The 15,869-nt window shown below is 47.5% G+C and overlaps 1 protein-coding gene across 4 annotated transcripts in view; it reads right to left on the bottom strand.

Moving 5' to 3' along the window:
• The window catches only part of LOC121549870 (ras-responsive element-binding protein 1-like), a 67,182-nt gene that overhangs the window by 30,154 nt on the left and 21,159 nt on the right, over positions 1-15,869 (bottom strand). For 2 of the 4 annotated variants that reach the window (XM_041861822.2, XM_041861823.2), the window contains exons 2-3: positions 2,528-2,632; positions 2,139-2,383 (exon numbers count right to left, since the gene is read on the bottom strand). In XM_041861822.2, the coding sequence (XP_041717756.2) occupies positions 2,139-2,383; positions 2,528-2,632 (350 nt within the window). The other 2 variants (XM_045210459.1, XM_041861824.2) reach the window with 2 other exon arrangements.

Here is a 15,869-nt window from a genome sequence, read left to right as displayed (position 1 = left end):
AGAGAAATGAGAGGTGAGATGGGAGTATACTGTAGGGTCCAATCCTAACAAGTGAAACCTATAGTAACGAACTTTTGCACACATCTCGCAGTAATGTCAATGGAAGATTTGAGTTATGCGTGTTTGGATTCAGTCCGTTGAGAGGTGAGAAGAGAACTTTCCACTGCGGATCAATTTTATATTGGAAAGTTAAAATAGACACATAAAATGTGTATAAAGACAAAATACAACTTCTATGTGGAAATGGTTCAGATTTGATCATTGGGGTTGGCTCTACCGCAAAAAGAATTGGTCATCCTCTTGGCTTTCACTACTATGCTATAGATGGATGGACTTGTGGTTGGTGGGGCCTGAAGCACTGATGTTGACTTCATTCACCATGGGGAAAATCCCACAGGGTCTGCTATCCTAGCCTTCTGCAATACTGGAGTGATATACAGCAATGTCATCACTTATATTCTTTAGATAATAAAGAGCAGAATGCTGATGTCTGATGTCTGATGCCTGATGTCTGATGCCTGATGCCTGATGCCTGATGCCTGATGTCTGATGCCTGATGCCTGATGCCTGATGTCTGCATACTTTCTATCCCTCCATTGACCTAAGGTCAAAGTGCACCTGCTAGTCCCAGAGAGGTTGGGATTTGGATTTGATTTGAGTGACCATGTCACTCATTCGCCTGTAGCCCTGCTCTGTTACCCATTGCTTGGGTGTGTGTGTGTGTGTGTGTGTGTGTGTGTGTGTGTGTGTGTGTGTGTGTGTGTGTGGAGCATCGTGAGGGGGATGTTTCACGTTGAGCTCAGTGTAACCCTACACCCCAGGTCCCACCTTCCTCTTTCTCCCTCCCACCTCTTTTTGCTGTTGACACTACAGCTGATCATGAACTCTGACTGACTGAACACTACAGTGCCACGGATCGCCCACACACACAATCTTCAAAAACAATCTCTAGGAAGCACTTCCTTTTCCTCTCTTGGAGAGGCCTAGCAAAGGAATTGTTTAAATCCTGTGCACTGCTGGCTTCGACTCAAGTCTGTTTCGCAGTCCAACATCTCGCTGGCATCCAGTGCATTACAGACGTTTTCTCTCCAAACACTCAAGTGGTCTGGAGCTCAACTCCACTGTATAGTGTGTGGCAACAGAGGTCAAGAAACATCCTTCATCATTCATTCATTCTCCTGCGAGTGTGTGTGTGTGTGTGTGTGTGTGTGTGTGTGTGTGTGTGTGTGTGTGTGTGTGTGTGTGTGTGTGTGTGTGTGTGTGTGTGTGTGTGTGTGTGTGTGTGTGTGTGTGTGTGTGTGTAGACTGCAGGACAAACAGCGAGAGAGAGGGAGCCTGGGAGTTTCTGTTTCATTCCTTCTGCTCTTTCATATAGTTCTGCTTTGGCTATATCTATCAATGCCTTTCAAATGCAGTTAAAGCTAGATGGAGGTTTAGGCTTGCAGCAAAAGATACATAACAGCTGCTTGTCTTTAGAAGGGAAAAGCTCAGCCAGGCAGACAGACAAAGTTTAGACACCATTTCCTTTTCTCTGCTACTCTTTCTAAACCACAGCCCAGTGTGAACTCTGCAAGCTGCCCACTAGTGGAAAACCTCTTCACCCGCTAGCAAGCGTTGACCCTACAGCTGTGTGCAGCCTATGCTAGAGCTGACATAATCTGGTGAATTACATAATAGTCTGTAAACCAGTTTCCTCAAGAGGCGAGAGTCTGAGAATCAGGCCACTCCTGCTATATGGAAATGAAGTACACTATGCATGACAGTGGTAGGTGGGTCTAAAGCTCTGGTTCTGGATGGCTCTTGTTCCAGGCTGTCTGTGTGTGTGTGTTTAATAACTGACACCTGTTTGTCCTACACCCGAGCGCTAGGGGCCCCAATCCCAGGCTTTAATAGGAGCCATGTGACCCAGGCCCGGGAAGACAAAAGGGGAATTGAGAGGCAAGGAGAGTTAGGGACCATTTGTCGCTACTCGTTTGAAAACTGACACACACACCAATGTACATCACTGTTGGAGCCTGGTCAAAAACATCAGGTCTTACTGTACTGTTTTCAACCAGTTCACACTTCAAATGTGATGCTACACTGACTCAGTCTCCTCCCTGTTCATTTTGTGTGTGTGTGTGTATGTGTGTGTGTACCGTCGTGTTCCTCCGGGCGTTGCGGTTGACACTAGGGGGTCTGGGTGGGGTGGTCTTGCCGATGGGGGTGGAGGGTGTGGAAGCGGGGGCTGAGGAGGGCTCCAGGGCTCCGTTGAGCTGGCCTGCGCTCATCACCGTCGACATCATGGTGTTGATGGACGACAAGTCCACGCCCCCCTCCTCTGTCATATTCTCTCCATTTTCTACCGCAGCGTCTTCCTCCTCCTCCATCGCTCCGTTACTCGCTGGAAAGAGCGAGGAAACCGCCGTTAGCATACGCAAACTAACACACACACACACACACAGAAGCTAACACACACACACCAGCTGTGCAACACACACATAAGAACAGTCAGATATGGACACACAGACACACACACCCCCCTGACCTGTGTGTTTGTCCTGTGTGTGTGTGGAGTCGGGGGTCTCTCCAGCGCTCAGCTCGGCGCTCACTCCTCCCCCCGGACGCTTGTCCTCTGTGGCGCTCTCCATCACTGCAACAACACAAACATATACACAAACTTAGTGACATGGGACATACACACAAGCTAAGAAGGCTTTAGCTAACTATTAGAATTTTCCCCTGCCACAAAAATAAAGACACTGATGCCACATACATTAGATGTTCATATGTGATCAAGAGCAGGAGTCAGAAGATGGTAAATTAAGTGAGTATGCAGTGCACTTCACAGTGTGCACTTGAGCATAGGGTGGCTTATGGAGTGGCAGGAGGGTTTAGAGGAGGTAGAGGTGTAGGGTGACCTTGTGATTGGGAGAGAGAGAGAATACTGACTCGGTGCCCTGTGGAAAATAGTTGATGTCACTAGCTAGGATACCATAGCCTGTGTTTTGTCACACTCACACCTGTTTAATGTGAGACAAGAGAGGGAGGGAGGGAGGGAGGGAGGGAGGGAGGGAGGGAGGGAGGGAGGGAGGGAGGGAGGGAGGGAGGGAGATACTCCCGTATTTCTTTCATCCTCAGCATAGCAAAAGGACTTCTCTCTAGTAACAAACCAATCACAGCAGGCCACCAATACTATCTATGGTCCATGGATTCAAGTAACCCCATAGGCCCCCACACCACAACCCACCACAGGAGGTTGGTGGCACCTTAATTGGGGAGGACAGGCTCGTGGTAATGGCTGGAGTGGAATAGGTGGAACGGTATCTATTACATCAAACACAAGGGTCCATTAGCTCCTTTCCAGCCATTATTATGAGTCATCCTCCCACTGCTACCCACCCACCCAAATACACACAGGTTCAATCCCTTGGTTTCCCCACCCTCTCTCCACACCCTGTTGCTTGGAGCGCCCAGTCCCCAATGGGAGGGTTTGGGGAGCTAATCTCTCCAACTCCATGCTGGACTGATTTTTACTTTCTGTACAACCCCCCCCCCCCTCCTCCCCCCCTCCCCCCTCCTGTTAATTGTGGCTTCCCGTTCACAGCCCCACAGGAAGCTCCTCTCCGGTCCAGGCCACTTCCTCCTCCTCATGGAGGGGTGGAGTTTGTGATCTAGTCTCTACATGCCTCATTCCTCTACATCGGTTTAGTGTGAGTCACTCAGAAAACCAAAGTGAATGAAAAAGGGAGTGGGAAAGAAAGGGATGGAGGACAGGAGTTGAGATGATGGAGAGAAAAATAGATGAGAGAACAGAGAGAAAAGGAAAGGGGAAAAGGGTCTGAGAAGAGATAGACAAATATGAGATGAGATGGAGAAGGAGGGCAAAAGCAGGAGAGGAGAGGGGGAAAGAGTGGGTGAGAGAGAGGTGAGCTTGAACAGACTGGTAACGGCTGGTTGTGTTTTTTCTAGTGAGCCCCGGGAGGGAGCAGTGAAGTGACATTACAGATGGTAACATGGACTAAGCAGGTGCTGTGTCACGGACCTCTCTGTCAGGGTGGGAGGGGTGTGTGCGTGCGTTTCACTCCATGTCTTTCTGTTACTGCATCCTATGTACAACATATTTAGCTTTTTTCCATTGACAAAGATTTGTCATGCAGGATATAAAAACCACAACCCTCCCTGGTGTTGCAAGTAGCACCATGCACAGTCTTACTGAGCCATTTCTAAATACATTATTGCATCATGCAAAAATGAATGAAAGCTACTGGACTACAAATAGCATTGTGGAGTAAATAACCTTCCGTAGCTAATGGAGTAGCAGCGCTAACTAGTAATACAAAGCACAGACTAAGTAGTGTGGTCATGTCGAATAGTGGGTGTTGGCCAAGGGTGTGTGTGTGTGTGTGTGTGTGTGTGTGTCGGGGGGAGGTTGAGAACTTGCTAACCACAGATCTCAAGCTTAGCCGTGGATTTGTTTTATTTCATTAGCCGAGCATCACCCCCCTCCATCCCGTACTCTGATTGGTGGATCAAACGCTTGGGCAGCGCTTTTTATGGCCTGCTAAAATGAACTGCAACAGATGGTGGGAACAGAGAAGAAGGAGAGGAGGGGAGGGTTGAATAGATGGAGGAAGTAGAGGGGGAGAAGATAGAGGATGAAGAGAAGGGAAGAGATACCGAGGCATAGTGATGGCAGTTGGAGAAATGAAAAGAGGCTGAGGGAGAGAGTAGAGGAAGAGAGAGAGAGAGAGAGTAGAGGAAGAGAGAGAGAGAGAGAGAGAGAGATTGCACAACGGTCGGGCTAGGTTTCCAGATTTCTGTTGTGATGTTTCAGAGCAGGCGACTGGAGGAGAGTGTTTCACTTGTTTGGAGATTCCAACACACGCTCACGGAGAGAGTGGTGCGTGTTACAGGAGAGGCGTGTGTGTGCGTGTGTGTGTGTGTGTGTGTGTGTGTGTGTGGAGGGGACGGGGGAAGGGGGGCAGCAATGGCTGCTGTTACTACATCTGTTCCCAGCCATCACTCTCACTCCGGCTTTGACACCCACCAACTCCCTCCTCCATATCCCCCCCATCCTACACACACACACACACCGTGCTGCATAGCCCTGACATCCTGACATTCTTGCACATCCTTGTAAAAAAAAAAAGAGCAGGGGAGGTCACAATGTGGGAGTCAGGAGAGAAGCAACTTGTGTGTGTGTGTGTGTGTGTGTGTGTGTGTGTGTGTGTGTGTGTGTGAGAGAGAGAGGGGCAGTAACACACAGAGATGGAAAAGTCGCCACACTGTGCCAAAGAGCGGCAAACAAGAATGCTTCTCCTCTTCTCTCCACTCGTCGATCCTTGGGCCCTCTCGCACTCCCTTCCTCTCGTAGACTCATCCCACCTCTATTTGCTCTGCCCCTCTCTCTCCATCTTGTTTTGTCTGTCTGTCTGTCTGGGCCCTTCCCTCTTCCCTCCATCATCTCTCACACTCCCTCTCCTTTTCTTCTTTACCTCTTCTCTGCCAACCTCTGCCACTCGGTTTAACCTGAATCTGTAAACATCTGTATCGGTTGATAAACTTTATCTGCAACACTTTATTGTCGTGTTCAATTACAAGGTGTTCTTTTATATTTATCTTTTATATTCCTCATATAGCAAGCTCAGTTCATGAAGTTGGATTGACTAATATAAGTATTAGGCTATGCAATCAATTCTTCCCTTTGATTATTGGAAACTGTAGCAATTTATTTTAGGTTTCAAGCCCTATGTGAAAGTACTCTCAATCAATCAACTTGCAGCAACCAAAGACGTTGACCTAAATATGGCAACCGCCGCCACCACCATCTTCCCCTTCCCCACACACACACAGTCAGTCAGCCACCAATCTGGCAACAGCATCAGTCACCTGACAAGGTCAGCTAGAGAGGACACCTGTGTGTGGACGTAACGCTGGTGACAAATCACTTGTTCTAGAGTGGGCGGATGACACGTTCTCCATGACTTTATTCAAATATTAAAATGTGTTAAAACCAGGGCTAATCTGCCTCACCTTGAGCAATTTAGCTACTTGCTCAGGCTACAGCCATTGTTTAAGTTCAATATAATATAATATAATAATATGCCATTTAGCAGACGCTTTTATCCAAAGCGACTTAGTCATGTGTGCATACATTTTTACGTATGGGTGGTCCCGGGGATCGAACCCACTACCCTGGCGTTACAAGCGCCATGCTCTACCAATTGAGCTACAGAGGACCACAATGTCTAATACATTATATAGGCAGGCTGACAGAGACAATGGGCCCCGAGCCAAACTGCCAAAATTGACACGTGCTCTTCAAAGCAAACAGTGGGGAGGTTTGCTCCATCCCTGCACTAACAAAGCTGTGTTGTTAATCATTTTGACCCTGTTGGTCCCTCCTGTCGTTAGCACGCTAGCTAGCTAGCATTGTGTTAAACGAGAGAGAGTAGAGCGAGAGCGAGAGAGAACCAGGCGCAGTAACTCAGTCCAGTCATTGTCAGATCAGTGATCAGCTCAAGGATGGAAGGGAGATGACCGAGGAAGCAACAACGCATTTTCAAAGCATTTCAACGGGTTGTAGTGAAGAGTTGTCTCGTGAGAGGATGAGTGTGTGCCTGTCAGTGTGTGCGAGAGTGCATGAGAGAGAGGGGGAATTCTATATCAAGGCTGGAGAGGGAGAAGGGGAGAGGAAGGAAGGGAGGGAGGGAGGGAGGGAGGGAGGGAGGGATCTGTGGCCATATGTTGGCTATTTATTACCTCCCCTCCTCACTGTCTCTCTCCTCCTGACACCATGAGAAGTCAACTTTCCCTCCTCACTGTCTCTCTCCTCCTGACACCATGAGAAGTCAACTTTCCCTCCTCACTGTCTCTCTCCTCCTGACACCATGAGAAGTCAACTTTCCCTCCTCACTGTCTCTCTCCTCCTGACCCCATGAGAAGTCAACTTTCCCTCCTCACTGTCTCTCTCCTCCTGACACCATGAGAAGTCAACTTTCCCTCCTCACTGTCTCTCTCCTCCTGACCCCATGAGAAGTCAACTTTCCCTCCTCACTGTCTCTCTCCTCCTGACCCCATGAGAAGTCAACTTTCCCTCCTCACTGTCTCTCTCCTCCTGACCCCATGAGAAGTCAACTTTCCCTCCTCACTGTCTCTCTCCTCCTGACCCCATGAGAAGTCAACTTTCCCTCCTCACGGTCTCTCTCCTCCTGACCCCATGAGAAGTCAAAGCCTTACGGTGGTGGGAGTGAGACCGGCCCAGATCACACACACCAGCCTCAACATGTCTAGAGCACCAGATCAAAACCAGCTACCAGTTACCAACTTAGCATCACACAAGACTATATTTTACATGCCAAGAGAGCTGATTATTGTGGATTGTCTTTGTTTAAGAACTGCAATAGCCTAATCCAAGCTTAATATAGAAGCGTTTAAAACGCAGAGTAGAATAGCCTTTAGGCCCAATGCATAGCAGCATGGTTGTGTGTGTGTGTAGACGTGTTTAACTATATCTGGTCCCCACAAGAATAGTAAATGAACGAAAATTTGACCAACTGGGGACATTTTGTTAGTCCTCACAAGGTCAAATGCTATTTCTAGGGGATTTAGAGTTAAGGTTTGAATTAGTGTTAGGGTTACAATTAGGTTTACGGTTAGGAGCTAGGGTTAGTTTTAGGGTTAGGAGCTAGGGTTAGGTTTAGGGTTAAGGTTAGGTTTTCGGGTTAAGGTACGGGTTAGGGAAAATAGGATTTTGAATGGGACTGAATTGTGTGTCCCCACAATGTTAGTTGTACAAGACTGTGTGTGTGTGTGTGTGTGTGTGTGTGTGTGTGAGCGCTGTGATAGAATACTAAAATACAGTATAGTACAGTGGGTCTGCCTGTGTGGATGTCAACTAACTGGCTGGCTGGCGTTTAGACAAAGTGGCGGAGCATGACGCTCGCCTAAATCACAACAGGAAGCACAGACTCCCCAGCCACACAAGAGAGAGCCCTCCACTTCCCGCTCTCTCTCTCTGCCCATGTTTGTGTTTCTGATTGATGAAGAGTGTTCTCTCTCCCGCCCCACTGGCCCGCTTCTTGGGAGTTTTTAGAGGACCACCCTTCCCCCCATCATCTGCTTTCCTCTCCTCCTCCGGTTCCCCCTCCCTCCCTCCTTCAGCTCACACTCAGCTGCCATTACCCATCTTCCCTCCCTCCCTCCCTCTTTCTGACTACCCTACCCTGACTTGTTGCTCTTACTCACCCAAACACAGATGCAACAAGTAAAGAAAAATGTATGCACTCACTAACTGTAGGTCGCTCTGGATAATAGCGTCTGCTAAAATGACCTTAATGTAAAATGTAAAGATAATTCACACGCACTTTCAACCACCCACAGCACATCCAGCTACCCTGCCTCTAGCTCCCTCTCACAGTGCAAAGGTCAGCGTGTCGGTGCAGTACTGTTTACATTACAGAGGAAAGGAAGGGGGTGAAGACATATAGGGACGGACAGAGACTCTTTTCTGCTTCTGCTTCCTCTTCCTCTCAATCCATCACCAATCCTCCTGTGGCTGTTTTTCCCTTCCCCTCCTCTCCTTTCTACCTCTCTCGCTGTCTCTCTCCAGCTCTCTTTCAGTTGCCTTCTCCTCTTTTTCTATTGGGATACTATAATAGGGTAAGGTTAGCCTACACCCAGGGGTGAAATGCTTACCGGGCGCAAGGTTAGGCTATATGGCTGTGTTTAGGTTAAAAAAAACATCTCCAAACTTTGACAGTATCTATCTTCCCATGGGTTGTGTTGTGTTCAGGTCAATATATTACCTTCTTCTGGGCCTCCAAATAAGTAATGTGAGCTAGCTAAAAACATCACTTAACTACTCAGAGTAGAGATCAGTTAACAGAAAGGTGTTGATGAGGCTGTGAGGGAGGGAGGGGCATCAGTCTCTGTAGAAAGGAAGCTAGATGGGGTGCAGGCGGGGAGAAGCTATTCCTCACACAAACCAAGCGTCTCTAGACCTACACAGGGCTACCAAACATCACTCACACACACAGCTACCTCACACAGCCACACATAAAATACATCCTATACTAATGCAGGAGTTGAAACTTGATCTGATAAGCCATGCAGATCTGAAAAGTCAGTCAATCGATCAATAATATAATAATACTCTTAGCAAAAATGTCTATCTTCATTTAGAAATCAAAACTGATGGTGTTCAAAGATAAATGGGAGGGATTGAGGGTAGCTGAAGGATGGGACTAAAAACAAACAAAAGATAACTCATGTAAAATATACTGTGGCCGTAAAATGTATATAGTATGTATAAGCTGGAAGTAGAAGCCTAAGTGTTGTTGTCTATTAGTTTCCTCCAATTAGGGGAGGGGTGTTACAGTTAGGGGAAAAAATTAAAGGACAATATATATTTTGTAACTATTTAAAATAATATATACAGTGCATTCGGAAAGTACTCAGACCCCTTGACATTTTCCACATTTTGTTACGTTACAGCCTTATTCTAAAATGGATGAAATAATCATCAATCTACACACAATACCCCATAATGACAAAGCAAAAATAGGTTTTTAGAAATTATTTACAGAAGTATTCAGACCCTTTGCTATGAGACTCGAAATTGAGCTCAGGTACATCTTGTTTCCATTGATCATCCTTGAGATGTTTCTACAACTTGATTGGAGGCCACCTGTGGTCAATTCAATTGATTGGACATGATTTGGAAAGGCGCACACCTGTCTATATAAGGTCCCACAGTTGACAGTGCATGAAAATAGCTGTGCAGCGACGCTCCCCATCCAACCTGACAGAGCTTGAGAGGATCTGCACAGAAGAATGGGAGAAACTCCCCAAATACAGGTGTGCCAAGCTTGTAGCGTCATACCCAAGAAGACTCGAGGCTGTAATCGCTGCCAAAGGTGCTTCAACAAAGTACTGAGTAAAGGGTCTGAATACTTATGTAAATGTGATATTTCAGTTTTATATTTGTAATACATTTGCACAATTTTATAAAAACCTGTTTTTGCTTTGTCATTATGGGGTATTGTGTGTTGATTGATGAGGGATTTTTATTTTTTTATCCATTTTAGTAACAAAATGTGGAAAAAGTATTTCCAAATGCACTGTATTTCTTTTTTTTTTTTTATAAAGACAGGGGATTGGAAATTATACAGACAATTACATTGATAGAAGCCACAATCTATTTGCAATATGAAAGCTGATCCACCCCCATAAAGAAATAAAGTAATGTGGAAGCTCCACTCAATGGCATTTCTCTCAAAGATCTGGATTCTGGTGTGAAGAAGACGGGAGGTGGGAAGAGAGGAAGAGGAGACGGAGGAAGAGGGGGGAGGGTTGTGTTTCTACCAATCACGAAACAATGTGGCCACGGAAAATGTCTGTCGGGACCTAACCTAAAGTAGCAGGCATAAGAGAAACGCCTGAGCGGAGTTCCCACATCCGGTTTTCAACGGAAAAGGAAGCTAGGTTGAAAATAGCTGTATCCCTGAAAACCGGAACATCCGGTTGTTGGTAACTCTGCTAAGGCTAGTCGGGACCAATAGCCCAGCCAATTATCTCTCTCTCTCTCTCTCTGATGCAAACTTACTCTGTCTCTTCACACACACACACACACACACACACACAGACCCACCCACACAGACCCACCCACACATGCTACATAACTCAAGGTAGTAGTCACAGAGTTTCATTGAGGTGCTTTTGTCTTGATACGATCTCTGTATACCATTCTTCTCAATTGTGATAAAAAAACATACTGGATTGTAATACTTGTTTAGATGGACTTTATCTCTCAGTCTCATTCTCTCTTTCTCTCTCAGTATGAAAGTCTTAGGAAGTTAGTTAAGGGGTAGTTGAGTTGGTTGTTGTTTCAGATAGACAGTATGCCTGAAGGGACCCAAACACCATCTTACTTGATGACATGGCTTCCTATAGGCTCCATCACACACATTCATCATTGCATAGTTTACAGAGGATCTCTTAGTCAAACTAGGGACAGGCAAACTGCACTGTACCCAATAGAAGTACAATACATTTCTCATCATTCTAGGAATCACACCATAAATTAATCTGTGTAAAGACTGGATGGACATCAAGTGATTTCAAAATGCACCAGTCTAAAGCCAGGATGTTGACAACATTAATAATTAATTTATAGGCCCCTTTACAATTAAATGATTTACCCTTAAGTAATATTGCAGCTGCATAAAATATGTAAATAAAATCATGTCAGTAGCTTATACCTAGGTTTAAATATGACACCTAACAGATTCGAGAGATTAGTAAAATATGGAGGCAAAATAAAACAACACCCTCATCACTGATCAAATGGTTCAGTGTTGACTCCCATCGACCCAGCAATCAGAAGGTTGGGGGAGGGGCGAATAACATACTGCCGATAAGGCAAAGAGCGGTGACTGAAAGGAAGTTTGTGTGTGTGGAATCTGTGGGACTTACCTGTGGAGGTGGGGTTTGTGAGACAAAGAATTGAGGAAAAAGGACTCTTCTTCTCGACAAAGGCACAACCAGATAAAAAGAGGTTTGGAATGATATGTTAGCATGCCATGCACATAGCTCATACCTGAAAAATGTAAGGACACTGTGAGGACAACAATGGACTAAAAACAATGACGATTTCATCCAAAATAGGTAATGAGGGCGAAATGAGTCTTTAGAATGCCTTTAACTTTTACTGTTCTCCATCTCCATCTACAGAAAGCAGTTATGTCAAATGCAAAAAAAAAAAAAAAAAGAATGGAAGAAAATATGCAATGACAAATGTCAAAAAGGATGATGATGATGATGATGATGATGCATCAAAGAAGAAAAAAGGGTAGACATGCTGAATGAAGAATGAAACTTAAGATTCGGGGGATGAAAATGTGCAAGCACAGCCCCCAGTATATAGGGAGTTAAGAGTTAAGTTGTGGGATGGAGGCATGGAGGGAGGTAAAGAAGGAGGGGGGAGGGAAGAGAGAGCCTTATATTTACCCGTCGAGAGACCAGGGCAAAAAGGTGTCTGGGCTCGGAGCTCAGGGCTTGGGGGGAGACGAGGGCCTGCCTGCCTGCCCACCTCGAGTGTCAGCACCCACTGCTCACACTGCAGGGAGAGCACAGAGACCGCTGTCAATACACAGTCATGTCGTCTGCATGTACACACACACACACACAACAACAAAAACAGCATTCTAAGCATGCACTGACAGATTACGGGTCACACTTCAGTGTGTGTGTATAGACTCGAAGCAGGTAGACTTTGGTTTCTGGCCTTGTTAAGCTGTAAACGAATCGAACAACTTCCTGTGTGCTGTTATCACACAATGTGTCTCTGAGCAATAAAACACACATCCTGCCCCACAGCTAAACCAGGAAACCATGGCCCTTTGACCTGATGGGATTCAGTGATGTCATCAGAATATAGGCCTACTGCGGGATGGTGAGGCAAATTGGTGGCCCAACCAAGACACTAATTTTCGTTAAGGCATTTATTTCCAACATGGCAGACTAGCACTAAAGGCTGTTGACAGCTGATTATTCTGGTAATAGGTGAGGTAAACACAAGGATAGATGGACACAAGGAGAGGGCATTACAGTGCAGAGCCACCAACAGCTTATCTACTTTGTAAAAGAGGTTTGGGGGGGAAAAAAACTAAGATGAGGGGGCAGGGAGGGAGCAGGGTAAAGTAGAGAGAGAACAAAGGATGGATAAGAAGAGGAAAAGCTGGAGGGAGGAAAGGAGAAGATGGCTAGCTAAGACAGGACAGATAAGAGGAGTAAGTATGGATGAGAGAGACGGGGATAAGAGAGAGGGAGAGGGAGGGAGGGAGGAAAGAGAGAGAGAGAAAGAGAGAGAGAGCCGAGGATGGATGAGAGAGAGAGAGAGAGAGAGAGAGAGAGACGAGGAAAGGAGGGAGGAGGGGGTCGAGAGAGACAGGACAGAGATTATCAGATTAGTGGCTGGTTAGAGCTCTAATTAAGAGGCAGAAAGAGAGGCAGTTATAATGGGGCTGGGCAGAGGAGACATTTTAGGTTCAAATTCCTATTTAGCCACTGCACTGTGTGCAAGCATGTTAAACCCTGTTCACATGAAACACTACACGTGCGCCCTGGCCTGTGTACGTGCTCACTTCCAAGGAGACCAACTGTGGCCTGGTGTCAGAGTGCAGTCCAGCAGGATGGTGTCAGAGTGTAGTCCAGCAGGACGGTGTCAGAGTGCAGTCCAGCAGGATGGTGTCAGAGTGTAGTCCAGCAGGACGGTGTCAGAGTGCAGTCCAGCAGGACGGTGTCAGAGTGCAGTCCAGCAGGACGGTGTCAGAGTGCAGTCCAGCAGGACGGTGTCAGAGTGCAGTCCAGCAGTACGGTGTCAGAGTGCAGTCCAGCAGGACGGTGTCAGAGTGCAGTCCAGCAGGACGGTGTCAGAGTGCAGTCCAGCAGGACGGTGTCAGAGTGCAGTCCAGCACGGCTGTGTCAGAGTGCAGTCCAGCACGGCGGTGACAGAGTGCAGTCCAGCACGACGGTGACAGAGTGCAGTCCAGCACGGCGGTGACAGAGTGCAGTCCAGCAGGACGGTGACAGAGTACAGTCCAGCACGGCGGTGACAGAGTGCAGTCCAGCATGGCGGTGACAGAGTGCAGTCCAGCAGGGCGGTGACAGAGTGCAGTCCAGCAGGGCGGTGACAGAGTGCAGTCCAGCAGGACGGTGTCAGAGTGCAGTCCAGCAGGACGGTGTCAGAGTGCAGTCCAGCAGGACGGTGTCAGAGTGCAGTCCAGCAGGACGGTGTCAGAGTGCAGTCCAGCAGGACGGTGTCAGAGTGCAGTCCAGCAGGACGGTGTCAGAGTGCAGTCCAGCAGGACGGTGTCAGAGTGCAGTCCAGCAGGACGGTGTCAGAGTGCAGTCCAGCACGACGGTGACAGAGTGCAGTCCAGCACGACGGTGACAGAGTGCAGTCCAGCACGGCGGTGACAGAGTGCAGTCCAGCAGGACGGTGACAGAGTACAGTCCAGCACGGCGGTGACAGAGTGCAGTCCAGCATGGCGGTGACAGAGTGCAGTCCAGCAGGGCGGTGACAGAGTGCAGTCCAGCAGGGCGGTGACAGAGTGCAGTCCAGCAGGGCGGTGACAGAGTGCAGTCCAGCAGGACGGTGACAGAGTGCAGTCCAGCACGGCGGTGACAGAGTGCAGTCCAGCACGGCGGTGACAGAGTGCAGTCCAGCACGGCGGTGACAGAGTGCAGTCCAGCACGGCGGTGACAGAGTGCAGTCCAGCACGGCGGTGACAGAGTGCAGTTTAGCAGGGCGGTGTCAGAGTGCAGTCCAGCAGGACGGTGACAGAGTGCAGTCCAGCACGGCGGTGACAGAGTGCAGTCCAGCAGGGCGGTGACAGAGTGCAGTCCAGCACGGCGGTGACAGAGTGCAGTCCAGCAGGGCGGTGACAGAGTGCAGTCCAGCACGGCGGTGACAGAGTGCAGTCCAGCAGGAACACTGTGCGTGCTACGTACGTGATGCAGCTGTCAGACAAAGTGACAAGGGCCATTTCCTATATCTGAATCGCCCTCTCACACCTCCTTGGTGAAGGGCAATGCTACTGTGGGGCAAAGGGCGAAGAGGGCATTCACATAATAACCTAACCTACAAATAAAACCCATCACAGAAGCTTGTTGCATCCTAGGCTATATTGCAAACAAGTGCTGAAAAAGCTAACGCTACAGACGATTATATAATAATATATGCCATTTAGCAGATGCTTTTATCCAAAGCAACTTACAGCCATGTGTGCATACATTTTTACACACGGGTGGTCCCGGGAATCGAACCCACTATCCTGGTGTTGGAAGAGCCATGCTCTACCAACTGAACTACAGAGGACCCCAATGATGATTAGCTACAGATCACTGCACGTCTAAAAAGTCACAAGTATCCTTTATTAGGCCAACACACTTGTGTGTGTAAAAGTGTTATTGCTACATGCCTTGCATCCCAAAAAAATGTAATAAATAAAAGAACAGTATTAACAGTGCTAATTGAGAGTGATGATAGCATCTAAACTGAGCTGTCCAGTTATCAGCTTGCTACTGCTGGGGGTTTATCACTTTGTTTCATCAGCAGGCAAGGACAAATCCCTCGCTAAACTGTTAGCCTATGTTGCTTCTCATACTAAGACACTTTAAACCCATGGAGGAACCTATGGGCATCTAGAGCATCGAAAGAAATGCATACCGGTATCTTTTTATTATGTAGAGAACAGTCTTGTGAAGAAAATATAATCTTTACAGGATGAGGAGTACAGCTAGTGACTATGGTGTGTGTGTGTGTGTGTGTGTGTGTGTGTGAGTGAGTGAGTGAGTGAGTGAGTGAGTGAGTGAGTGAGTGAGTGAGTGAGTGAGTGAGTGAGTGAGTGAGTGAGTGAGTGAGTGTGTGTGTGCTGCTGTGCTTTTCTTGGGCCGGTTGACAGGCACAGACAAGTGCAAAAACCTGGAGGTTTGAGACCAGAGCAGTTGACACAGAGAGATATCACTTTTTGCCTGCTCTACACGACAGCATCCCCACTATATCAGTTTCAACTGGGAAAGATAGAAGCGGGGGAGATAGAGAGAGAGAGAGAGAGCGAGCGAGCGAGAGAGAGCAAGAGAGAGAGAGAGAAATCAAGAGGGTGTGGGAGAACAGACTGATGCAAAAAGGAAGGAGGCCGAGAAAGGTGAAATGAGAGAATGAGAGAGAGAAAAGGGGAGGTGAAAAATATGAATTGCTTTGCAGCGCACAGCTCACTAAGAGGTAGAGGCAGGGAGGGAGAATCTGGACAAACTAGACGAGCCAGTTTCCTCCATTATGGTTCAGCGAGGAAGAGAGCCCTATGTCTGTTTCCACCAGCTCT

The sequence above is a fragment of the Coregonus clupeaformis genome, chromosome 34, assembly GCF_020615455.1.
Source record: "Coregonus clupeaformis isolate EN_2021a chromosome 34, ASM2061545v1, whole genome shotgun sequence".
Taxonomy (NCBI): Eukaryota; Metazoa; Chordata; class Actinopteri; order Salmoniformes; family Salmonidae; genus Coregonus; species Coregonus clupeaformis.
The sequence above is the reverse complement of the archived record's forward strand: the minus strand, read 5'-3'. Positions and strand labels throughout refer to the sequence as shown.